The 25,798-nt window shown below is 42.4% G+C and overlaps 1 protein-coding gene across 5 annotated transcripts in view; it reads left to right on the forward strand.

Moving 5' to 3' along the window:
- The window catches only part of tnrc18 (trinucleotide repeat containing 18), an 83,344-nt gene that overhangs the window by 16,641 nt on the left and 40,905 nt on the right, over nucleotides 1-25,798 (forward strand). For all 5 annotated transcript variants that reach the window (XM_088612938.1, XM_088612939.1, XM_088612941.1 and 2 more), the window contains exons 2-8: nucleotides 7,613-7,789; nucleotides 15,599-15,727; nucleotides 17,046-18,863; nucleotides 21,319-21,421; nucleotides 23,108-23,313; nucleotides 24,390-24,536; nucleotides 25,143-25,327. In XM_088612938.1, the coding sequence (XP_088469064.1) occupies nucleotides 7,613-7,789; nucleotides 15,599-15,727; nucleotides 17,046-18,863; nucleotides 21,319-21,421; nucleotides 23,108-23,313; nucleotides 24,390-24,536; nucleotides 25,143-25,327 (2,765 nt within the window). The remainder of the gene's footprint in view (nucleotides 1-7,612; nucleotides 7,790-15,598; nucleotides 15,728-17,045; nucleotides 18,864-21,318; nucleotides 21,422-23,107; nucleotides 23,314-24,389; nucleotides 24,537-25,142; nucleotides 25,328-25,798) is intronic.

Genomic DNA, 25,798 nt, shown 5'->3' on the forward strand with positions numbered 1-25,798 from the left:
TCAAAACTGGAAAGTTCCTTTAAAAAACTTTTTAAAAAGAGCAAAAAATGACCTATTCATTGTGACATGCCATTATGTTGTGTGAATCCTTTTTTTTACTAGTTTCAGATTTTGACATTCAGGAAGCATCCGAAACCTACGAATAGATTTAAGTAGCGCTGGATGAGAGAAGTTGTTTAAAAAAGGCCCTGAAAATGTATAAGCAGGACTTCTGTTTGATAAACTGTTATTTCAGTACCCACTGCACAGACATGCAAAGCCAGGAGCAATATATTTTTCACGTGCTGTACTTAATTTTTAAACTAAGTTAACAGTTTGGACGTGCTTCCTGAAACATGCAAAAAGTTAAATATAGTTTAGATGCTAGTAAATGCCAGCATTTCAGCATCCTGGTGCCAAAAGGCCCTGCCAGTGTTTTTACACTGGGAAAAGAAAAAAAAAAAGATTCTCATTTCTCTGTATGGTCTTGTTGCTTTGCAAGTTATCTGAGTGATTAAGATCTGTAACTTTGTTTTCCATTTAAAACAAAATACACCACAGCATAAAATAAATTCATTAACAGTTGTCTGGTTCAAAAGGCTATGAAATAAAGACTTCAAATATAACAATAGAAGGAAGTACTTATAGTATCCACAAGGTTTAAATGATTAAAAAATTATTTGTTCCAGATGTTTCAGACAATAGCCTTTCTTCAGCTGTTCATAATATCCCAAAACATATGATTTTTTAATCATTTAAACTATTTCTCCAGCTTTAAAATGTGATGTTCTTTTCAGTCATTTCTACACCGTAGTTAACCCTAAACTAAAGCCTGTCAATTGTGATATAGAAAGTACTGTCCATGCATACATATTCTAAGTTGTTCTCCAGCTGTGCATAACGCTCATGTAGCCTGTAGTTCATTTCAACCATTTTGAGACCAAGTGTATTCTACCTATCTCAGCCAGAGCTTGTGGATTAACTAGAAAAGTAGTGTGAGAAAATAAAAACAAGCGTGTGTTTAAATATTGAGCAAACAAATGCTTTCTGTACTAAGATTTGACGGTTTTATTATTTTGCTAAAGGGAAATCACTTTGATTCAGTCATAAATACCAGTTTCCTCCAATTACGTAATAGTTAATACCCCCTTTTTAAGTATACATTTATATTATGGAATGCTTTTATTTTTATAAAGAGACTTTAAACAGGACTCACAGTAGTCTGGTATAGCTTTTAGGGTTTTTTGGCTTTCCTTAATAGCAGCCTGCAGGAAATGCATCGTTAAGTACTGGATGTAGCAGTTATAAGCATACTGCTGTTCTTGCATGCAAATAAACGGCTTGAAAACCTGTACTTAATTTTGAGGACGGTGGATAGACGTTCATAGTTACGTTTATCCCCCAGACCTGGTAGATACGCCTTTAACTAAAGCAGGGAGAAAAAGGTTGAGCTTTTGGTAAGATGCGAATGTGTGCGAGTTGGCAAGGGACCGGGTCCAGCAGTGTGTTTTTTTTGTTGTGTTTTTTTGTCCCACTGATCTCAAAAGACGTTTGTCTGCGGTGGCTACGTATTTGAAATTAACTCATTAATAATGTAACTGCCGTGCAATATAAATCTGTTCAGCTCCAGCCCCTGTGTTCCTTTTCTCTGTGCTCTTTGTGCTGGGAATGGTTGTGCATATGAGGGCCTGTGTGTTTCACATCATTAGGCATGGTCACGTAATTGCAATCCAGCAAGGAAAATTGCAACGGTGCCCCCTCCGCAATCCGTGGGTCACTCGCATTATTTAAACAGTGCCCGACGGCCCGTAAAACCAAAGCCTAACATAAATATATCAGCTAGGATTTCGAAAAGCTAAGGCATGTAACAAATGTTACTTGTTTAATGTACACCACGCCATTGTACGTTTGGAGGAGAGGTTTGTGCTGATGTCGGCAGATATATTTGACCTTTTTAAGTGCTGCTTTTCTCTCCCTAGCCTGTTTCCCCACACTGCAATCTAGCAGCTGGTTGGAGCTAAAAATACGAAACCTCAGACAAAAAAACAGTGAAACTGGTGAACAAAAAAGGGCTCGGTGATTTTAAAAAGAAACCAAATCTCCGAGCAACGTTCGTGAATGCCCTCGTGCTGGATGAGAAGCAAATCTTTCCAAATGGAAATGGTTGGGGATTTTGGTCAGTGCAGTTTGGGCTTTAGAAGATGATAAAAAAAATGTGCTTGTGCTTACTTGATAATGTAAATAAATCGGCCTCGGTGCTTCCCACAGACGCACTGTGTTGGGACCCCTAACGCCTGCAGGGAAAATTCCAAAAGCCGCTTCATAGATCTTCAGCCTTGTCAGAAAAAGGAAAGTTAAGTACAGGAAAGTGAAGGCTAGACTGGTGAAGGTTAGGTATATGGGCAGAAATATCTGCAGAAGCATTTGAAAATACATTTTCATGTGAAGTTTATGCATGTGTGTCGAAATATTGGAGTTTGTGTGCTCTTCAGACTAGACTGCCTTGCTACACTGAACCAAAGCCCTTGATTTGTAATGAGCACCAGCTTTAATCGTTTTTATTTAGCAAAGAAATTGGTGAGAAAAATGTATCTGTGTCTAACTGCATTTTGAGGAGTGTGTACGCGTCAAGGGATTTTTTTTATCCTTTCGTAGGTAAAGTCAAATCCTTCTTCCCTCCTGCAATTGATCTTCTTTTCAAAACCAAATATATACAAATCTCTGCTGTGTTGTGACAAAGTGAAATCCCGCAAGTATTTGAGCTGAGTTTTTATTTTTTACCACCTCTTGCACAAGTCTCTGACCCACAGCTATTTCCTGTGACTGTTTTGTGGTGAGGAATGTAGGAACCGACAGTGAGAAGACTGTTCATCCTTTGGTAAAGCCTCGTCTTCTACAGATAACTATAACAATGAGCCACAACCATGGAAAATGTATTCTATATATATTTATGAAAGGATTTAAGTCCTCACAGGCAGACATACAAAAATAAAGCACTCCCTCCAGAAGAGAGAGAGAGGATAACAAAACTGAGGTAAAAAATACCCAAATTATACCAGAGACTCTTATTTGTTTAGGAGTCCCCTTTATCCAGGACACTAAGGTCCTGGTCATTTTAAAAACAAAGCTAAACCAAATGGAGGATCTCTACTTGATTTGACTTGCAAGCCATATATTATTGAAAAGGCGATGTACTGTGTGGTTTTCAAACAGAGGATGGCCTAAGGGCTGAATTGTTTTTCCCTTTCCCCTCTTAAGCGAGTGGTGGGTCAGCATTCATTAAAACAGCCGACCGGACTTCAGAGCAGACGTTTATTGCTCAGTGAAGCTATGCAAGTCCCACATTGAAGGGACATGCTTTCACTGCTGTTCAAAGTAATGTTTTTGACAAAAACCTGAAGAAATCGCTTACCACAGCGAACGCTTACTGCTGCACAGTTTTGTATTTGGTAGTGGTTTTATAAGTTATGATCAAATTCCATATTGATAGGTTTCCTAGCTATTGTACAGTCTGACCAGATCAGAGTGACATGGAAAAGCAATCAGATATACTCTGGTGATTAATCTCAATTATCCATAATTGAAGCCCGTGGCATAGGTAGTTCAGACTTGGCTTTGTTACTAATCTGGCTATCTCCGGAGTCACTTGGGAAAGAGGTCTGACATTCAGAGGGACTTGTGTCTTTTTTATTGTTAAGTAGATTTGGTTGTTAGTCCCTTGAATACATGTGGCGATAGGTGAATGTTTTGCAAAGCAGAGTTGAAAAAAACACTGAGCAAGTGTACAGAACTAACTATCTTGCATTCTCCTTCTGTTGTAGGTCCTCTAATGTATTTTTGTGGATTGATTCTTGTATACCACCTGTGTGTTTTTCTTTACTGCACTTATTAGTAACTAGACGTTTGTAGTACAAACTGTAATCCTACTTTTTAAAGGAGTGGAGACTGTGGGGACTTTAATGGCCTCATTTATGTTTAATTTAGCTTTAGGGTTTGAATTCCAGTTGATTTTTGTCCAAATACAACTGTTCTTTCTGACGTGTGCATTGCAGTGGTCTGTGTTCAATTATGGGGGTGTTTGGCAGGGCTATTTCGAAAGCAGTACTGGGTATGCTAATATGCTGTGGAGCTGAGCGGTCATAGGAATTAGACAATTCTTTCCTTCTTTTCAGTAGTTAGCCAACGGTTGTGCCCTGTGGCAAATATGGTACATACCTCCAGAGAGATTTGCTGCGTTATGTTCTTGTGCATGGATGGTGGTGTTAAATATGATTTATTAGTGATGATTTTATATTGCCTGTAATATTACAGAGTGAAAACATCTGGTCATTTCCAAAATAATTTTTGGGGGGTTGTTGTCCAGTGATGGAATTATTGAATATATATCATTATATAAATGTAGTGTGGTGTGACTCTTCCTGTCTTTTTTTAAATGTCTGTATTTAAGGGGCAGTTCAAAGGAGTGTGTCTTAGTAGTCCTTCTTGCAAGATGTGTTTTCTAGATCAGCTTTTGACGCCTTTGCTTGAACAGCTCAATCTCCTGTGTGTTCAAATTTCTTAACTTTTTATATTTGTTTGTTATTTTGATATGGTGCAGTTTGGGAACTGCCAAAGATGAACTGCCAGCAGACACAACGTCTGCTTTGAGGTTTTGTTTTATTTACTTGAAAGGAGCCTCTCGCCAACTTCCCTTTTTAACCAAGTTCTGATTTCTGCTAGACCACTGATTTTTTTTCCCCTCTCGCGTCGGTTCAAAGAAAGGAACTGAATGAAAAGGAGACCCTGTTGGTCAAGTTAAAATATTTTTCAACCCTTAAATCTTGACCGCCCTGGCAGTTGACTTGTAATAGTTTTTCTAATTGCAAGGCAGGGTGATTAGGAAGGAAATGGGTTAATATTACACACCTCAGTCCTTGAATCTTGTAGAATTGTTTGCTCACCCAGTAAAAGTGCACTGCTAATGCGTTCACGATTCAGCTAGTTAGCATCTTCCAGCACAAGACTTCCCTTTGCGCTCCAGTCTGTTACAGATGTGTTTTACATGACAAAACTGATCTTCTGCCTATGAGTGAATTTGGCCAGACAGACGTGACCTTCTTGGGGATCCATCCCTTTGTTGGGATGAAAGCATCGCGTTTCTCGTGCGCTGTGGCACGACTCATCGACGAACAGTTCCTGTATTAAAGCAAAGAGTTGGGGGGGGGTCTTCCTGGTTGTGAAGGCTTGGAACCCCATCCTGAAAAAATAGACGCCTGTAACTGAGGTTGAACCGAAGGCTCAGATCTCCAGCAAATTAAGGTTTTACTCAAATGAAGTGCAGTTTTGGCTCTCTGAAGGCGGTCTGGATGTTCCTGCTGACAGATGCATTCTTCCCAGCTGCTCGGGAGGGGGAGGGGTTAATACAAGACTGTGGTCCCTGTCATGCTCATTGGGAGCTGAGAGCAGGAAGGGGGTAAGGCTGTCAATTTCCCATGCTTGCTGTGACCCTGAGGGCAGCAGGACCTGCTGGCCGGTGAAAGAAAAGGCATAGGTCCTTTATCTATAACCTTGAGCTTGGTTATCCCATTTGTATAAACACAGAGCTTGTTCTTTTTTTTTAAAGCATTATTTCAAAGTGTACGTACAAGTGAGGTTAGGAAACTCTAGAGGCCCAATAACAATGTCTTAAAATGCTAATCAGGTCCATTGTTAGAAGCATGGGATGAAAGTAATTCTTCAGTGTATGCTAAACAAGCCATGAGAATTGCATAGCAAAGCATCTCTGCATCAACTGATCGAGATGTTTTTTTTAAATTATTTTTCAGACTTTCTTGTGTATGGTTTGTTGAAATGATCTATGTACTTGAGGCAATGTTTAGCTTTCATCCACAGTTCCCTATACCAAAATATTGACCTCTAATAATCCTAATATTTGCACCTCCCCACTGTCCCCTAACAGACACACACCCTTTCCTGGTTAATTATGTTAAACGGTGGTGCAAAAGCTGGAAGTGAGGCTTGGGTCCCCTCTTGTGGTAGTGTGCTCTCTGAATATGTAAGGATGGTCCAGTCGGGCTGGACTGGGATGGACTTCTGAGCTAACGTTTGGGCCTCTTTATAAGAAGATGTGAAAAGGTGCATTTCGTCCATGAAGACCCGAAGTATTACTGGATAGCAGTCTGGAAAGAACGCATGCTTTTTGGGGTTTAATTCATGCAGGTAGTTGCATGTAGCTTTATGTGGCCAGAGCGCAGTTGTTGCATTATGGGATCTTGATTGGCGGAGCAGTTTATTTTAAAGAAATTTGAAATCCCTTGTCGGCCCAGTGTTCTAACAAGACGGCCTGTCTCAAAGACAAAGGATCTCTGAAGATGTAACAAGATGAGACTGTGAAACGTCTCTGAATCAGTTCAGAACAGAGCAACCAGAATCGTTTGTGGGCTCAAAGGCTGCTGACAGGCTCAAAGAATTAAACCTTTGTAGTCTTGAACAGAGAAGACTGATGGGACCTGATGCGTCTTAAATCCTCCAGAAGCGTTGACAGAGTCAGTCTTAGAATTCAGAAGTGAAGAAAGTTAGGAGTTCATCAGACTCAATGGGATGCAATAATTCAAACAAACAACAGTAGGAACTTTTCACCAAGGGTTGTGGTAGTGTGAATCAAGCTACTCTGTTGTTGTTGGGTTGCTAACTTTGGTTCCTTAAGGAGGAGAACCTTGGATCAATGAGCTACCCAAAACAGGGATCTATAAGGGGCAAAATACAATAATATGATAATTCCTTACACTTATGTGCTTTCCTGGACTTTCCACTCAAAGCACTTCTCATTTGTACCTGTTCTTATGAAGATAGGCAACTCTTTTTGAGGGAGCAGAGCAGGAGTGTTAATTTTAGGGTTTCAGCCTCTGCCTTTTTCCTCTGAAGCCTTCTTCTATAGTCACAGAATTGTTCTACAGCTATGGTACTGTGAAGGCTCTTTGGAAGCCTAAGTGTGTTCTTGCTTGGATGTCAAATTTCATGTAAGAGAAGAGCCAGGTCGAGGATTGGTGCATTTGCAGGGTTCTCTGCTGTAAGTACAGGGCACATCTGGCAGCATCTTCTTAGTATATTGTATAAAAATAACCTGTAGGGTGAGTTAAGAATGAATCATGGGGCTATTTGCTTGTAATCTAAGCAGCATGTATTTTTTATGAGCTGTAACTATCTGCACTGTTTCATTTCTGCTACTTTTTTTCTTTTCGAAGAATGCAAAATCGAACATTGTTTTAATTGAAGAAAAATTGAGGATGTGTTTTTATCTCAAGGACTGTTGCATGTTAAATGTTTAAAAAGGCAAATATTTTTATTTTAGCTGGATTCAAGGTGGCCTTTATTTGGAAACAGTGTTTCTTTCAGTGTTGAACAGACTTGGTCGCTCTAAAAGTCTGCAGTGGCATGCAACATTTTGAACCAGAAAATGTAGCAGTTCGCATATTGTATTGCTGAAGTTTAAGGATGTTTTCTTCTTGCACGTTGTCCATTGCATAGGCTGCTCTTGACTAACACTTCTCTAGAAATGTGATAGTGAATTGAATGGTTGGAAAATTCTGTGTGCTGGCTGTGACATTTGGCAGGTTTCCTTCATTGTGGCTTATTTCTGTTCTGATTTCTTTAGGTGATGCCTTTCCGGGCGGTTCCAGCCCTTTCCTCAGCGGTTATGTAGGTGGTGGGCTCGCTGGCTCCTCCACACCCCATGGCGCCCCCGCCCCCATGCCCCCAGACCCCTCCTTCAGGGCTCCTACCCCCTCCAACCTACAGATGGCGCAGCTGTGGGCATCCCATCCTCACGAAGGTAACGTCTTGCTTCTCCAGTGTTTTTGTCACTTACATTTCTGTGGGGAAGACCCATGATGCACGTCTCTGCGTGTCGCCATTTAAAACCCCACTTGGAGGTATTCAAAACCGGGCACCTTGATACGCATTCGATTTAACAATCGGGTGTCATTTTAACAGAGAATTCGACCCAGACGAAGTAAGGATGTAGTGGCTCAGGAAACGCGAGACTTGTTCTGATTGAAACTGCATAATGAGAAGCAGTCCCCGTTGTTGGCCCGGGACGGGTTGGGGGGGCGGGGGTGCTTTCTGGGGGTTTTAAACTGAGCTAATAAAGAGCTGCTTTGTATAGGAAAGAATAAGAAAACAAAAAAAGTGTTAACAGCTTCAACATATTGGATTTTGGGTTTATGGCGGGTTGTAGGGTCGTGTGCAGCATTTATCTCATTTGTAAGCATGTTGGATTTGATTGTTGGGGAATGTGGGCACATGCGAGTGCCCATAGACGCCTGTGATCTCAATCCCAGGGGCAGCACATAAAAGCTCTTGCTCTGTTCCAAGAGGGTCTTTGCAGCTTCTCTTAAAAGTCCAAGTACTGAAATGCAGGCCCGTCCCCTCCAGCATGCTGAAATCGGCCAGATGACCTTGGCACCAGACCTTCCGGAGAAGTTGAGCTGCGACAGCAGGTCTCGTACGCTAAGGCTGCAGTAGGCTGGGCTTTATTGGAATGATTTTAATTCTCGTTTTGTCGCCATTGGTAAAAGCCAGGAAGGGGGGAGGGGCGTTTCTGAGACAGTTCTCCCTCACAGTTGTTAGCCTTCTTTTAGTTGGGCGCTGATGTTCAAGCCCAGGTTCAAAAAGCAATGCCGTCAGCACCATCCACTGTGGCCTTGAACTCAAGGCAGAAGGAAAAAGAACGTGGCATCTGTGATCCTGTGTTTATTAGTCCTGATGAGGTGGAATCTGTGACTGGCACTGCAGATCTTTCCTCATCAAAACCGGTGAATGGTCTGAGGTGGCAGACCACTATATTATTAGTATTACTATTTGCCTTTCAACTGTGAGCTGCTTCTTACTTCCATGCTTTCAGAACTCAGCAATGCTGTAATTACATAGCGGCAGATATGATGGCCAGCTCTCGTGAAAGTCCAGGGCCGTTTGACAGATGAACTAGGGGAGCGAAGACAGCTCATGGGGCCCTTTTTAGTGAGGGTGGGGCCCCCTGGACTGTGTGATCAGCACGGGCTCTAATCCGCCTTGGTATTCCGGATACATAAGCGCACACTTAGATTGCCAAAAGCGACCACTCCATTAGTTTTTTCAGAGATTTCTGTTACATTAATTAAAACCCTTGGGGGGGGGAGAAGAAAGTGTTTTTGTATAAAATCCAAAAGGCATCTTTGAACTCTGGCAAGCCATCAGATAAAAAAAGCTCCACTTGGAGTTCTTGTGATTTATGTATTATTCATCGTGATAGCTTTTGGGAGGGCCAGGTAAACATTAGGTCTTTGTGGCCGCCACTATAGAGCAACACAGGGGTGAGCACTTTATAAATCTCGCTGTCAGAATTTTCAAAGATGAGTTTGCCTGCCTGGCCAGCATTGAAATGTAATGAATGGCTGACACTGAAGTGCACTGTGTTTCTGGTGCCTGTGAAAATATTTGAACATGTATGTTTGTTATAAAGGACGCACCTGGTTCTGATAAAGGGAAAAGAGGACAGGGAGGGGAGCTTTGTGGTAGAGCAGCATACCACAGTTTTAACTGTTTCTGTCCTGCCTCTCAAAAGCAAATACAGGAGTTTAAACATTTTTATGCAGATCGCTCAAGGTCAGCAGATACTGGTTTTGTGTACTTAAAGGGCAACACTTTTTTTTTAACCTGTGCACTTTATCTTTGTTTGTTTGAGAGTGTGCTGTAACAATTTGCCCCCTTTGATAATGAAATCATTATGTTTGGCTTCCAGATTCATTTTCAGTTTCAAAATTGCAACTGAAGGCTGGCGCACTGAGTGTTGGGATTGCTGCAGATCGTTGTGATTAATGGCTTGAGGTTATGGGTGGTTACTGGTCATTTGATGATGCTGCTGTGATCATTCCATTTAAGAAGTAGGTAGCTACAGTGACAGCCATTCACAGCTGGCTTTAAGAGACTTTTGGGACATGCTTGAAGGGGGGGGGGTGTGTTGGATGGGGGCAGGGGGTGAGGCATTTGGCTAAGATCCCCTACTGCAGTGTAGAATCCTTGCTTGCCATCTATAGGACAGACTATTCAGGAGCAGTTTGCTACAGTAAGTCTTTATTCTTGACTGGAAAACTGTCACAGCTCCTGGATTTCATGTTTAAAAATGGTGGCCTCAGTGTAGATTTTCTTGATTATTCTGTTAACTCATTCCTCCAGTCCTGCTAAGAATGTGATGTTAACATGGAAACACTCTAGAAGGTTTGCCTTTCATCCTAAAGTAATTATAAGAAGCTAAGGTTAAAGATACAAGTGGTGAAAGCATTTGTTCTTGTTGTTAGATCTGTTTGTCATTATGCTTTTTCCCCCATTTTGGTAAAGGACAATTTGCCCAGTGCAACATAATACAAAAGTTTGAACCCAATTTGTTGCTGTTTTCAGAGATTCTTCGCATGTCCTTGCACTTTTAACTTTCTTTGCAATGACCAAACCTAGAGCTCATCAAGGCAACCTTTTCTTTTATTATTCAGGGGTGAAATATTTTTCGGACATTTTATAACTTAACAAATGCTTTTGACTTGTTATTGTGTTGAACTCACAGTTCTATTTTTGTAGGCATGTCTGCAGGAATTCATGCAGCTGACATTTTATTCAATACCAGCTCCACCGTGTCCTTGATTTGAATCGAGGGAAAGCCAGCATTCACTGGTTGAATGTCTTTCTATTCTATAAATCTGTTAATGGGCTCAAATGCTGAGCTTTGACTGTGGCAGACCGGCCATGAGTTGTGTATGCACGCTCCTCCCACAATCTCTCTGCCTTGGATTGATGTGGATTCTCACATTTCCGCACACACCTCTACAAGTTTGTCAGCCAGCCACGCTTGCTGCGCATGTGTTTTCAATCTACAGGAAAAACGGCAGCTTCACATTTTAAGGGTTTGGCTGATGTGTTGGAAGGCCAGGGTGCTATTTCAAGTTCGGGGGGGGGGCTCTAGTGGTTGTATTTTAAGAAAAGCTTCCATAATTTGGCTCCCGCTGCTCGAATGTTCCGAAAAATTAGAGGGGTTCCTCCAGGGTTGCCTTCAGAGCTTCAGTGGAAAGCGGTTAAATGTCAGAAGCAAAGAGAAAAAGGTTTTAGTTACATAAGCAGCCAGCGAGGTTATAGCTCTGGGGGTTTTGGATTGGGAATGACACTTTGAGAGAGATGAGAGATGCCTTACTGCCTGGCTCAAGTCATTCACGGGTAGTTTATCATTTTTATCGCTGTTTGTTTTTAAAAGTAAGCTGAAGGCTGCAGTTAAAGATCTGTGACATGCACGGTCCAGCCCTCCGCTAACGCCCCCCCCCCCCCACACACACACACACAACCTACTTGACCTTTCTGAAAAGAAGCACCTGAGAATCTCACTCTACGTGGTGTAAAACATTTGACTTTTCTGCTTTCTTTTAACCTTGGAGAAACAGAAAGAAGAGTCATGTTTGGATAGGTATTATCCCCCCCCCCCCGCCTCTCAGAATTCATGTGATTCCTTGAAGTTCAGGCAAATAGTGTGTCACAGATGCCGACCTGCTGTTTTCTTCACACTTTGTGTGCTAAATAAAGATTTGTGTGCCTTGTGGAGCAGTTGTCGTACACTGACAGCGCCACGTTGGAGCTCCATTTAGGTACAAAATGGCTGAGAAAAAATTAAAAGGCCCAGATGCAAAAATGTAAAGTAGCTATTATGCCCTGCTAAGAACTTACAGCACAATATTTATTTTTTATTCATGTAAATGTATTGTCTGTTCACACAAGTGCCTGTTCATTTGTCTCCAAGTCCTAGATGCCCAGCCTAAATATTTTAAGTTGGGCTTAGGTCTGGAGATGATGGCATTCATCTGAAAACTGTTGCGTTCTCATCTTGCAAGAAAGTTGTTGTTACGTGAGCATTGTGAAGATGTGCATTGTTCTGCTGGAATGGATCAGGATGGGAAGCTTGTGAGGCCCCAAGATTTGACAGGTATAGGTCTGTGTAGTCAGGTTGCCATCGGCCACTACAAGTGAAGTTTTGTAGCGACTAGATGCTCCTCATCATCACACTTGAATCTCGCCAGCGATTGAAAGAGGATCTTTAAGCTCTCCAGAACCAGGCTGATGTCCAGACTGTTGTCTCATTTCCCCGGCTCCATGGCTTGCAAGCTGAGACTTCAGATCAAGGTGTTGTGGCTTGTGGGCTCTCAGATCATGGCCTGTCGGTGATTAACTGTTTGGCACCAGTGTCTTGCCAGGTTAGAAATAACCGGCTGTGAACACCCCAGATTCTTGAGAAGTTGAGATCATGCCACCTCACGTCTTTCAAATTTGTGGTATAAAATAACAACCTTGGCAGTTCTAGGGTTAAAATCTTAATCGTTTGTGGACCGTGACTAACACTTCATTTGGTTTTAAGGCAAGCTTCAATATTTTACCACACACTGGCCGTATAGCACTTTGTGGCAAAATGGCTGAGGCGTTCAAGAGGTTAATGCACAGCATAAAACCTAATTATCCTTCTGAAATTGCTGAAGCTGACATTTGCTTAGTTTATCGAAAAAGAAAAACAGAGATTAGAGGTGATTAGTGGTGTTCCTAATTTAAAAAGCAACTGCCGTCTGCATAAAGGGATATTTCTCTCCTTCATTCTCTGGAAATGAACATAATTTTGCAGAATTGTTATCTTGCACATTGCGACAGGTTTGTGGATCATACCTGCTCTTACTCCTCCCATGTGGAAATGGTAAACCACTGAAATTGGCAGCGAATTATGGCAGAAGTAGCAAAATAATACAGTTAATAAGTTGCATACTTGGGACCTGGCTCTAGAGAGTACTATTTAAGGCATTAATGCATGGGAAGACTTAGAATACGAGCTGACACAATATAGAAAATTCACATCGACTTTTGAAGTTGTTTTTGTGCACAAGGATTAAAACACACTGGCATAATGATGTGGTACATTGTTTTCTAAAAGCTGAGTATGTTTTTTTTTTTAAAGAGGTTATTTTACAAGTAATAACAAAATTGGATAATTGCCACTCGGGTTAAATGGCTCTAAGTGGACTTATGCTAAACTTCTTTTTCCCCAAAGTTATGTTTGTAATGGCTAAATTGTTCTAATCTGGTTGTGTTTGGGTCTGGTTTCCAGTAAGTGGTAGGTCACAATGAAGAGTTTGATTTGAACTTTCGTTAGTAAACCAAAGCAAAGGTCAGTATTCCACAGCTACAGTCTTTGTGGGACTTGAAGGGTCAACATGTCCGTTTTCATCTGTGTTTCTGCAGCACATGGCCTCACTTGAATGATATGCACAAGCCCTTTGGAAGAATTTGCCTCCAGAGATATTATAGTAACTGGAAGACCTATGTGTCTGCAACACATCAGGTGTCTAGTAGAAAAGCAACTCCAAATAACCCAAGCACATGCTGTCCCCTTGCCCCAGTTTGTCTTTGTTTCCTGGGCTGCAGCTGATAAACCTCCCTGACCTCTGGTAGTACTCATTAAAGTGACCTGACCCCTGCACTACCAGGACCTCTTCTCTGTAATCTTCCATCACATTGGTTGGATGTCCCTTATTGGCAGATCCTGACACGGGGTCTAATTTGTATTTGGGCAAAGTGACTGGATGTCGGCAACATTTGACGTCTGTGCAGTTTGACCTATATTTGTTCCATTGATTCCTTAACACAGCCCCCTCTCTTATTTTGTTGGTCTCTCAAAATTCATCTTGAGTATTGGTGAACTATATCCTGGTTTCGGTGAAGATCATAGTTCCAATGTGAATGCTAAATGGTATATTTTTGCAGTACAAAACATTTTATATAATGTAATGCGAAACCAGGATTGCCTTTACCTGCGGAAGTTCTGGTTAAAGAGCACTGCAGGGGGATGTTTCTTTACAGCTGAGCTAAAGCATAGGCAAGTTCAGCACAGAAAAGGTGATAATTTGAGATCATTCTTCCAAATCTTGTTTTGGTTGTATGCGTTTACATCTTAAGTTAGAAATCAAATCTTAAGTTTCATTTCTACCACAAAAAGTCAAAATGTCCTCGCCCCCTGTTAAATGTTTCTGAAAGTCCTAAAAGTTCTCCTTGGGGTGTATTTTGAACAGTTGACCGTTGTTCTGCCTCATTCAGTTGCTACCATGTCTAAGGTTACAATCTCCATTAACTCTGAAAGCTTCAAGCAAATTGCTACGTCAAGAATTGCCAGGATAAGTCTTTTGTAACAAAAACAAAAGACGTTGTCTATGATTAGCTGAGAGGTTTTCTGTAGTCATGGAGATGGCTTATTTATAGATTAGGTTTTCAGAGGCAGTCAGGGTTTATTGTTATAACTGTATTATTAAGTATGCAACACCCCTATGACCTTCTTGAAACTGCCAAGGCCTACTGACATCTCCTGCCACTGTTATTAATCATTGAGTGCCATGAAGATTGGTTGCTTTGAAAACGAATATTTCATTAGTTAATTTTGTTGCTGTAATGAGGGCAAGATCCTTTTGGGTCTCTTAACCTGAGGCTGAGGTGTTTAGTAGGGTGTATTTTATTTGGCCATTTTATTCCTGAAGTTCAGTGGGTCCCATCTTTCCCATTGGAGCCTCGTGACCTCTGTTCTATACAGATTTTCTTGCTGGTAACAAGCTTTTTTTTTGTTACATCCCTCTTTGAAGAGTTAGTCAGTGCAGTGCAAGACAAAAAGTCCTGAATCCATCTTTGTAATTTGAAAGAAGAGGTTATCTCAGGGCCGCAATAATGATAAAAGCAACCTGATTAGACTTTTCATCCAACTGGTACAACCTGACCTATTGTGTATTCTCTTTATACTTCAAATGGATAAAAATTGATGTTTTCTTTTCAGAGTTCAGGTTGTCTGATTTGCCGTGTAGATTTAGCATTTTAATAAATCCCTTTCTTATTTGGTGTGATAAATGGCATTCTTTTCCTATGAAACCCGTGATGAAATTCCACATTTTGAATTTAAGAAAAAGAGCCGGGCATGTTGGGTATACATTTCTTGGTGGGTTTCAATCATAAAATGCTGAGACAAAACCTTTTAAACCCTTCTTCTGTGTGAGATCATAACTCATATTTTTATGATTCCACTAGAGAGAGTTCCTCTGTTCACGTTAAATAGATTCATTGCATTACAAGGCATTAAATCTAAAAGAATGATGTGTGATGGAATATTCTTAAATACCAGAAATAAAAAAGGTGTTGAAAAGCAAAACGAAATATTTGGGGAAAGCCACGTATACTCGGAGGCTTTACAAACACAACAGATGAATATTTATTTGAATCAATAGTATTTGTTGCCTTTTGAAGGTCTCAATGTACAAATATAACAAAATGGAATCTATTCAAATTGTTGGTTGGTTTGTCATAAAATATCTATTTCCTCTTAACTGGTACCTTGCAAAGACATGTCCCTTTCACGAAAAGATTTTGCGGGATTGTACATTTTTGGTCCCAAACTAAATACCCCAAAAGAGCATGAAAGTGAATGTTGACTTCTAACACAAGAATGATTCGCCGTCGTGTGGTCCAGGAGGGTGAATTATTTGGAAACTGCCGGGCAGCGTGAGGATATGGGGAGTTTGATGTGCTGATGCGGTCTGCTTTGTGTCCACAGGGTTTTCCCACCTGCCCAGTGGCCTGTATCCCAGCCACTACATTCCCCTGGGACACATGGAGCATCCCAGCAGTGGGAGCCCCCTGCTTGCCCAGCTCAGGGAGCACGCTCTCTTCGAATCCCAGAAAGGTGAGTGGCCCCCCCTTGCTCCTCCCTTCTTTTTCCCTGGGGTTGGCATCAATCACTGCTGCCACAGTTCACAACTCTTGGCTTTCCAGGGTGTGCGCACACTGCCGATTGATGCAGGCAGTGTGGAACATTTAGATTGGTTTAAATTGCTAACCTATAGCACCTTTTTAAAAAAAAAAGTGGTCTTTTCACAGTCTCCTGGGACACGATGTCAACAGTGCAAAGGAAGGAGTATGAACTCTTGGTTTGAATATTCCTTTAATTGTCACTTCTTTCCAGGACACTTCCTCCACTCCTCTGGAACAAACACGATAGTTTCATATTGATAAGTTCAACACGGAAAGTGAAATAGTGTGTTGTTATTGCCTGTTATAGAATCCTCTCTATTGATTGTTTAATACTCGGCGTTGAACTCTTTCTATACTCGCCAGATGGCAGTTATTTATTTTACGTATGCCCTTTAAAATTATTTAATTACTTAAGTTGCTTAATTGACTGCAGCTGGTATCAAAGCGACTTCAGATGGAGGATTGCTGTAGATCCCTCCCACTCCTGTCAGAGTGAGGACTGTTATACTCTTGCATTGTGGACAATCACAACACCTCCTACAGCTCAGCTAATGAACTGGGGAGGAGTGTGGCTGAGGAAAAGTGCTTTCTCATTGAAAATAACTGGAGCGTGTGATGTTGCTCAAACATATGTTTTCACTGGTCAATAGAACAGATGGAGGTCTACTGCTATCTTTTTTATTATTATTATTGTATTGATTTTTCTTTCCACCCTCTGCCCGTTTAATTACTTTATCTTTTATTAGGCCTTTACCCTGTGTGTAGACAGGCACTGCGTATTGACAGTACAGTGTGTGTGCGTGTGCGCGTGTGTGTTTCTTTCTCTGTGGGGCTGTCAGGGAGGATTTCATTATGGAATGTGGTTGTTCAATAACTTTGCTTAGGATGCAGACAATGACCACTGCTCAGTACTAACCAAAATGAAATGGTATTGCTGGTTATTGGAGCCGGCTCTATTTCATTTGCCACAAGCGCGAAGAACAGCTGTACATAGCGTAGTACTTTCGAACGACGGCGTTTCAAGTTTGTAGCGGTCTAGTCATCTTGATAGTGAGGCCAGTTGTAGCGACGCAGGAGTCTGCACAGGGGTGGGGTGCGATGAATGCAAAATGGGATGAACTGAATGAGCACAAAATGGAATTATTCTCTGCGCGGTGGTCCCCAGGTGCATGGGCAGTGAACCGTTTTGCTTAGCCTGTGTACGCATTCTTGCATTTATGGATTCTTCTTTTCTCTGCTTACACTTGCAGAAGGCTTTTACTTGCCCGGCACTGCGGGACAGTCAGCCCTGCATCCTCAGCCTCCCATCTCAAGGACAGCAGCCAGTCACATCCCCAGCTCCCTGCCTCGGGATGCCGTTTCTCATCACAAGAGCGCGAAGGACTTGAGCAGAGAGTCGGGCAGGGAAAAGGCCAGCAAGGCTGAGCCCAGCCAGCCTCTTTTGAGGAAGGAGAGGGAGAGGCCTAAGGAGGATCCAAGGCCGAGGAGCGTGGTGGACCTCACACAAGACGTGAAATTGGACAGCGAGAGGAAGCTGAGCGGTTTGGACAGGACTTTCAAAAGCGGGGAGCACACGTCCCCTTTTTTTCATGAGCACTCGCCGGGTCTGAGTGGTGGAGAGCCAAAGTCTAAGAACCCTTTGCAGACCTCCTCGCTGAGCAACTGCAACAATGGCGGCAGCGGTACCTTGCTGAGGTATCCAGGCACCGAGCAGGACAAGTGTGCCAAGGACCTAAGTCAGCACGATGAAAACATGCGGCCTGGGACGCATGTCCACACGGACAAGCTGAAAAAGTGTGACACGGTTGTGACTTCTGTTGGTACTCTGCATGTTTCTTGTAGCTGCCCTTCCCCCCATAGTAACTCCTCCCAGATCCCCCCTCGAATGGTATCTTCTAGCACATTCCCCCCTTCTCATCACACCTCCTCCAGCTTGTGCACCCTCTACCCAACAGCCAAGGAGTCCGGAAGGGAACACAGAGTGATTGCACCCACCTTTGTGCCTTCTGTCGAGGTTTATGATGAAAGAAATGGGCCAATCCAAATTGCTTCACAGGCTCGGGACAACAAAAATGACAAAAACAGGGACAAAGATGGTAACAGATTAGGGACACTACCGGTTAACAACGAAAGGGCTCTGACCGACCCACTACGACCACCTCATGCACAAGAGTCTCCGTTGCATGGTGACTTCAAGAGGATGGAAATGTTAAGGGAGGAGGGCTCAGTTATAAGGTCAAATTCTATGGCGATGAAAAGGCCGGCATCCTCAGAAATCCTACTGAGCAAATCGGGGCATAGCCCAGATGTGAGGGACTTAAACAGCGCCACATCCAAAGAACTGGTAAAAATGGGCCTGGAAGCCGATTCTCGCAACCAAGAACGTGAGAGGATTCAGCGGGCCTCCATGAGAGACACTGGGAAAATTTACAATGGTTTAGATCCTTCTAGGATTCACATGGAACAGCACCAGCTCAAGAGTTCGGTGCCCACAGAGCCTAAGTGGAAACCTTTTGAAATGGGCAACTATGCTACCAGCCAGATGGCAGCACTTGTCGCCCAACATGGGCATGGGAACAGAGGGGAGGAGGACAGTAAGAAGATCTACCTTGATCCATCAGGGCTTCAGAGACCTGCAGTGGGTGGAAGCTCCAGAGGCGGCTCTGAGGTCTTGCACTCGGGTTCACATGGCGAAGTGTCCGCCATGCAGAGCTTGATTAAGTACAGCGGTAACTTTGCCAAGGAGTCTGGTGCCAGGCCCAGCAGTGGCATGAAGAGTCCCTTCGGTGGCCTCGGGCACATGAAGCTGGAATCTAACCAACCTGGAGCATCCAAAGTCCAGCATCTCCCGCCACAGCAGCCTGGGAAGCAATTGAAAAGGGATCCCGAAAGACCAGAGAGTGCCAAGTCTTTTGGCAGAGAGAGTATTGGCTCTCAGGGGGAGGTGGAAGTCAGGCACCCGCCAGTTGGGATTGCTGTGGCTGTAGCCCGTCAGAAGGACAGCACTAACAAGGCCAGCTCCAGCCTGGTGGACAGAGATCGGCCTGTTCCTGTGGGCAGCGTTAAAGGTAAGAGACTTCAAAGCGCTGTTTGCTTCCGTACTAAGCTATGAGTTGTATAAAAGAGAAAAAATGCAGTTCAAGATGTTCTTTCTCCCCAGTATTGATTCTGATCACAAGGTTGGACCATGTGACTTGTTTTCCAATCATCTGATGGTAAACGCCTTGAGATCCAAATGTTTTTGTGTTAGGAAAAAAAAGGTGTAATTGTTAAATTTAAGAAGGTGGCCCACTCTTTCCATTTGGATTTAATTATTATTTACTTTGTTTGGCTGCTAGAAATGTAATCCACTGTTCCTCCTCAAAAGGCCTGAATCCAGCCCTCTGTACTAATAAAAAGTGCAGTCCTGCTCTTCAGTTTTACCTTTGCACTACAGTAGCCAAGTCATGTGACCACCCTTGTTTCCCACCAGACATGCCTTCACTGTTTACAAAAAAAAAACTTGATTGACAACACCATGGGAGTGGAGAAACGGGAATACATTCCATTCCTTTTCTTCCCTCCAAGCAGCTGTGTAGTCATTCATCAGCCGAGACATCATGTGGGACGCACAGCCCAAACCTTTGTCTGTGAAGTTAGCTGTTGCTAGGGCCTCCCTGGCCCACAGTAGGCCCTACCTGCATCGGGGAACAGTTTGTTGAGCCTTTCACTGACTAAGACACTGCCTGCCTGCATTAAATGTAATTTACTGAGCAGAACTAAAAACTGCAAACAAGGACTGAATTCTAATAGGCCTTGAGGTTTGTTGCTAAGCAATAGAATCAGCCTTTGGGAGAGAGCGAGAAAAAGCATTAATTTATTTCCTCCCTTGTGCCAGGAGATTGTAGTAATAACATTAGCCTGCTTGTGCTGAGAGGAGAATGTTTGAATTTACAGAGTATTTAAAAAATAGAAAGCAGGCTTTAGGTGACTAATCTGCAGTGTTTGTGGAGTAAAATGCTGGTATTTAGAACTTGGTCTTGGTATCCTAGGAAACAGGCCTGAGCCTTTCCTCTAAAGCATACGTGATTCAGATCTGTGTTCTTTCTCTTCTTTTGAGGTGTATAGAAGCACAATTCCTTTTTGCTGAGAACACACATGTCCAATTGTCCCTGTGAATGTTCAAAGGTTGACTACATTGATAAAAACAGATTCCTTCTTTGCCTAAAAATGACTGGTAACTACTAGTTTTAAAATCTGTGTAGTTAACCAGGTTTAAAGTTATGGCAGTGTATATATTCCTTATTTGTAACTGACATATGCAGTATGTATTGAATTGTTTTTTTCTACCGTCATGACAAAACAAGATAAGTACGGTGCATTGCTGCCATACTTGCTTCAGTCACACGATTTCCAAGATGCGTAGCTCATCCTAAGGACAGCTTGCTGAGGAAAACAGCTTAGGTGCTTGTGCTAGCTTTGAGCCCTCTTTAAAACACATTAACAGCCGTTGCTAGTTGAGAATCAAGAATTTATCCCCACTGCAGCGTTTCCATGTGTGTCGTAAAAAAAAAACATTCCAGCTAGTGTTTGCGAATGTTTCTGGAGTTGTCATCGGTGATCTTATAAACTGCACCCTGCCACTGTACATAATACTAGACTTGGCATCCACACAATGGCAGTGTGTGTCCTTGAAATATAACAATTGCAAACAGGCTGAAGAGCTATCTCTCACCTCCTGTGCTGTACACAGGAATTGAAACCCACAAAGGTTTTTCACATGAATGGAAGCTTTAGGAATGTTTTGGTGAAAGTTTATAGTATGTGCCCTTCACTTCCATACCCATAACTGCATACGTTGTAGTAACCCTGTATTTAATGAATGCTTTTCTTGTAAGTGTTATTGAAAATGTTTCTGTTAGGGGTCTACTTGCTTATGTTGTGGTGATTGAAAGATTATTTCAGAGTCGTGGTTGTATTGGTCTTTTGATTCGGGTTGCTTAGCCCCCGATTTACCCACAGAGAATACTCCGGCTCAGTTGATGTTCTCTAATTTATTTGTTGGGGGAATAAAAGGCAAAGTGTGTTGATCAAATCCTGGCATTTTCAATGGGACTGAAAATGGGTTTGTTCTGATTTTATTTTTTTAGCCACGTGGTACTGGGAATTTAAAACTCCAGTGACTTTCATGCACAAAAATATTACCATTCCTTGTGACAGTATTTATAGTACACACGGAAACTTCGAATTTAAAAACAACTTTTGGAACCTTGTCTAATAAAAAGTACTGTGAAGTTCCAGCTGTTGCTGACAACTGTCTTATACTGCAGCCAGCCAGCGAAGAACATGTGTTAAATCATTTATATTTTGCTTACAAAGTGGAATTGACCGTTTAGCCAACCTCAGCGCTGTTCCAGACCTAAATTTTAAATCAAACAGCCCTTTCTGTAATGCTTGTTTACATCCGTCAACGTCCTCGTCGGCGAATATGGAAATGCCGTTTTGAATGCTGAAGAGTTAACGGCTCTCCCCTCTCCCATCAAGGGTCGGGACGCTCAGAGGAGGATCGTGGAGATGACCGGAGCCGTCACCGTGACGACCGTCTCCTGACGGGCCGTTTGGAACGGGAACAAGAGAAGCTGCTCCGGTAAGTGGGGGACCTGGAGCCTTGGCTTTGCATTAATTACTGTTTTCACCATCGTTAATGAGATGAGACAATTTCATAATGATGTGCTTTTAAACGTAGCCTGTGAAAACAAGAAAGCTTAGGCACAAGAGATCTGTGTAAAGAATAAAATACCAATACCTTGGTATTTTTTTCAGTTCTCAACCCGTGTCATGGAGGTTTTTAAAAAAATTTTAACTAGTTTTCTGGATACTGCATCCGTGATTCCTGCTTGTATCTATTTGAATTAGATATGTAAATTTTGCATTTTGTAAAGAAATGCAGTCCATGTCATGTTGGCCTGAAATGGTTCAGTATCGTTTTGGCCAGTCAGCTACTATTTGCTCTAGATTGGCATATCAATCCAGTAAATTAACTTGAATTTTTTCCTGAAAATATCGCCAATAATCAATGATGGGAAAGCAAATAGAAATTAAACCAGATGAGTAATGTTTAGAACACGAGAATGTGAGGAATTGTTTTTCTGTTGCTGTTCTTTTATGGCGGATTTTTGCATTGTCTTGAGATGAAAGCCGTTTTATTGTGTAAACATTGAAGTCTGGAGGGTTTGATGTTGTCCTCTTTGGCCCTGAAGCCAGTTGTTTGAGTTGTAGTAGTCAGGCTCAAACCCGTAGGAAGAACAATGAAACCACAACAGAAAGTCTGTCCCTAGTTTTCTCAGAAAGGTGTGGAACCACTGCACTGTTAAGAGATTTATTTTTCCTGCTGTTGTGTGGAAAACAGTGATAAGGGTTGATAAAAAGCGAGGATGTTTGTCCTTTGAAGGTTGCTTGTTGTAAGAATTAATTTCCCATAACTAATGAATACAGGCCACTATGGCATGCGCCATATGAAGAAAAATGTCCTTAGCAACCTATATAAATCCTCCAAACACCCATAGTGAGACCTGGTTTAGAAGCAAATGGCCATTGTGAAAAACCAAAAGAGAAGACTTGCCACAAAGAGACTGGAGAAGAAAAAAAGCATTTGTAAAGAGCAGAACCCTAAATTAGCTTTAAATTGGCTAAAAAATACTACTGCAATAAGAAACGTTTCTTTTTACTGGAAGTACTGTATCTATAAAGATATTCTGTTTCTTACTACTAAAACATTTTACTGTTAGGCTTTTTTCCATCTTTGGTCTGTGTATCGCTATATAATTGGTTTTCAGCTGCTATAAACCTTTTTCAAAAGCAGGGGCCCATCCAGATTGCACAAAAAAATCCCCAACTCCCCTACTGTGGAAATAGCCGGCCCAGTGAAATTATTTGCTCTCTCTCTCTCACTGTTACTGTTTACAGTTACTGTCTACCGTGTGGAATTCTTTGTGAGGTGAATTATTATTGCTGCTTTCTTGATAATTAGAGTAATACTTTGTTTGCTCTCTCCAGCGTATAGATCTTTTTCTATAGCTCCAAAGGCTGCAATTGACTTTCGAGTGTGTAATGTCGACCTTTTCATCAAACCGCTGTCCCTGTGCTCTTCGTGTTGGTGCCTCAAAGCTGGTGTTACAGGGGGAGATGAGTGCACACCGCGTAGTGCTCTAGATGTGAAGCCTGATCTCGTCGCCACGGCCAGTTCTTCCCACGAAAATAACTGCCACATGGCCCAAGCCTGGCCAGTTTGTATTCCTCCATTCTCATTCGGTCCTCAACTTCTCACTTCCAGGGAGAGTAAAGAGCTGGCAGAGTTTACGCGGATCCACCCTCCGGTCGTTTCTGCCAGTGGGTTAAATCCTAATCTGATGGTGACGGGAGGCCCAGGCCTGGCTGGAGCTGGGCGATGGCCTGCCGACCCGACCTCTCACCTTCCGTCCCACCCCTGGATTCCCCGCACTGGCAGCCCCTCCATGTGGCTCCCCAGCCCCCCATATGGTAAGCAAGTACGATCCTCTGTCCGGTCCCACGTGTCCCAGAACAACATGCAGCAGAGTGAACCTGATTTTCCGGTAGGTTTGGGGAAACAATGCTATAGAAAGCAGTGACTGATTTTAACACATTGACGGAAGTATGCAAAATGTGAAAAAGCGCCGAAACGTGTTTAGGTTTCTATCAAAGCGCACATCCCGGTTAGGATCAGCGGGCTATGAGGCTTTTAGAGTTTCAGGGAAGACTGCTAGAACAGTCTTTAATGTAATGTGTAATTGAAGGTTTGTGTTGGATCTGTTCGCCCTCTGAAGTTCGCAGGGCGCTCGTGTTGTGTGTGTGGAGGGGGTGTATTAATGCATTTCATCTCTGGGCTGCACACTCTTTTAAAGTGATTTTAACATTTCATTGCATTAGTAAACACTCCCCTCTCTGAAGCCTAAAACCATGCTTTTATTTAATCTTGTTTAATTAAAAGCCCTAAGACTATCTTCTTGGATAAACATTTTAGTAAATAAAATTGTAAATCACTTTAAAATGGGTTTACGGACTAGCCGAGCTCTTTTAGATGCCTCATTATTTTTTATTAAAACGGATTTAGGTCACTGAAACCATCCGGGGCTGTTTTTTTTTTTCCCATGGTTATTTCACAGAGTCTGGAAAAACGAAAATTGAAAGGTAGTTTATCACAAGACTCTGTGGAATATGGATGAGTTGATACATTTTATCCAGTGTGAGGCTAAACTAGTAACTTTAGAGTTGATCAGTTTTCTTGTTTGTATTTCTTGGGTTGGCTCAATTGCTCGGCCTTGTCGGACAAAAGACAGAGAACACTTGTTGGTCTTATCTTTGTTGTACAGTTCGGTTTCCAAAGCCAGCAGAAGAACTGTTTGTTCTTTCCTATTCTGATCTTTTTAGCTCTTCCTCGACACACGAGAAAATGAGATTTGAACGTTTTGCAGTGCTGCAGACATTTTCAAGCACACCAGGAAAGTTCCATGATGGAAGTTGGTGCACTTTGTTCAAAGGATGATGTATGAAGTTTGAAGTCTGAATTTTTCCTCTTCTCCTGTGCATATGAACAGGGCTGGGTCACCCGTCACTCCACCAAGGACTGCCCCCAGGGTTCCCACCCACCCTGCCTGGCTCCATCCCCTCCACCTACCAGTTTGCACGGGACCCCCAGTCTGGCCAGCTTCTTGTTATCCCAACTGAACATCTGCCGCATTTTGGTATGCAGCTTGTCCTCTGAATGTTTCAATCTGTGAGGGTCTTCAGCCCTTTTCATGTCTCATTTTGTAAATGCAAACTGTTCTTTATGCGTTGTGGGATATCGTGACTAGCTTAAATTTGTTTAATAGTTTGATTGTAAAAAAACATTCTGGTTAGGCTTGCTGCAATACTCTTTGGCCTCTTTGACTGGTTTCTCACTTCTGTGGTTTTTGAGAGAAAAATACTATATTAAATCACTGGGCAAATTCTGTAGTTAAGTTTTAAGTAAATTCAGAGCCTATATGGACTCCAAGTGATGCCCTCTTGAGAGGGTTTCTCTATGGTCATCTTAGTGAATAACCGGAGTGCTGTAGTGCTGTGACTTTCAAACATGCCAGACATTTGAGAACAGTTTCCCTCATTTCAAGCGGCATCATTCTTTGTGCAATGAATACTGCAAGCTTTGCTCATGTTTGTTAGGTTATTGGCTTTTAGCCCTGTGCTGAAGCATTAGTATCAAACTGGTGAAGGATATTCTGAGGACCAGCCTCAAAAGTTCCATATAAGAGTCCATTTAAGGCAGGATTTTATGGTGCTGATGCTGTTGGCTGTTTTCTATTTCTCAGCTGAATTAATGGAGAGAGCACCCCCACTCTGGTCAGCAATGTACCCTCCAACAGGCAGCTCCCTCCAGCATGCCCACCAGCTGCAGCTACTGTCTCAGCAGCAGCTGCTGCGCCAACAGGAGCTCTACATGATACAGCAACAGGCCGCCCAGGTCATGGAGCTTCAAAGAAGCGCTCAACTCGTGGTGAGTTTCCTGCCTTGAATCCCCGACTTCAAGTCATACTTGTTTGCTGCTTGGGAGGGTTTTTCGTGGATCGCATCCGAGTGTTTTATAACGTTTGATGAGGTCAGTGATCATCTCTGTTTGATTGAAGAAAAAGGACTTTTCTTCCTGGGGGATCTTGGCTTTGAATTAGCAGATGAACTACAGATTGGAAATAGATGTGATACCATCTTCACAGCTGAAACTTAAAGGTTCAGTGAGTGATATGTAAGTCTAGTGGTATGATTCCCCTTTCTTTTCTAGGTGCTGTTAGATTTTGTTCTGTTTTTCTTCCCTGGTGTATTTGGCCTGAGCTGCTCTGCCATGATTAAAGAAGGTGCCCAGTCATTAAATCCTTGTGTAGTGAAAGCAGCTGCTTTAAGGACTGTTGCACTGACGAAGACCAACTTCATTGTCAACTTTGCTTTAGCGTTATTAGTATTCTTAAAGATT

The sequence above is a fragment of the Lepisosteus platostomus genome, chromosome 19 (genome assembly GCF_059453375.1).
Source record: "Lepisosteus platostomus isolate fLepPlt1 chromosome 19, fLepPlt1.hap1, whole genome shotgun sequence".
Lineage (NCBI taxonomy): Eukaryota > Metazoa > Chordata > Actinopteri > Semionotiformes > Lepisosteidae > Lepisosteus > Lepisosteus platostomus.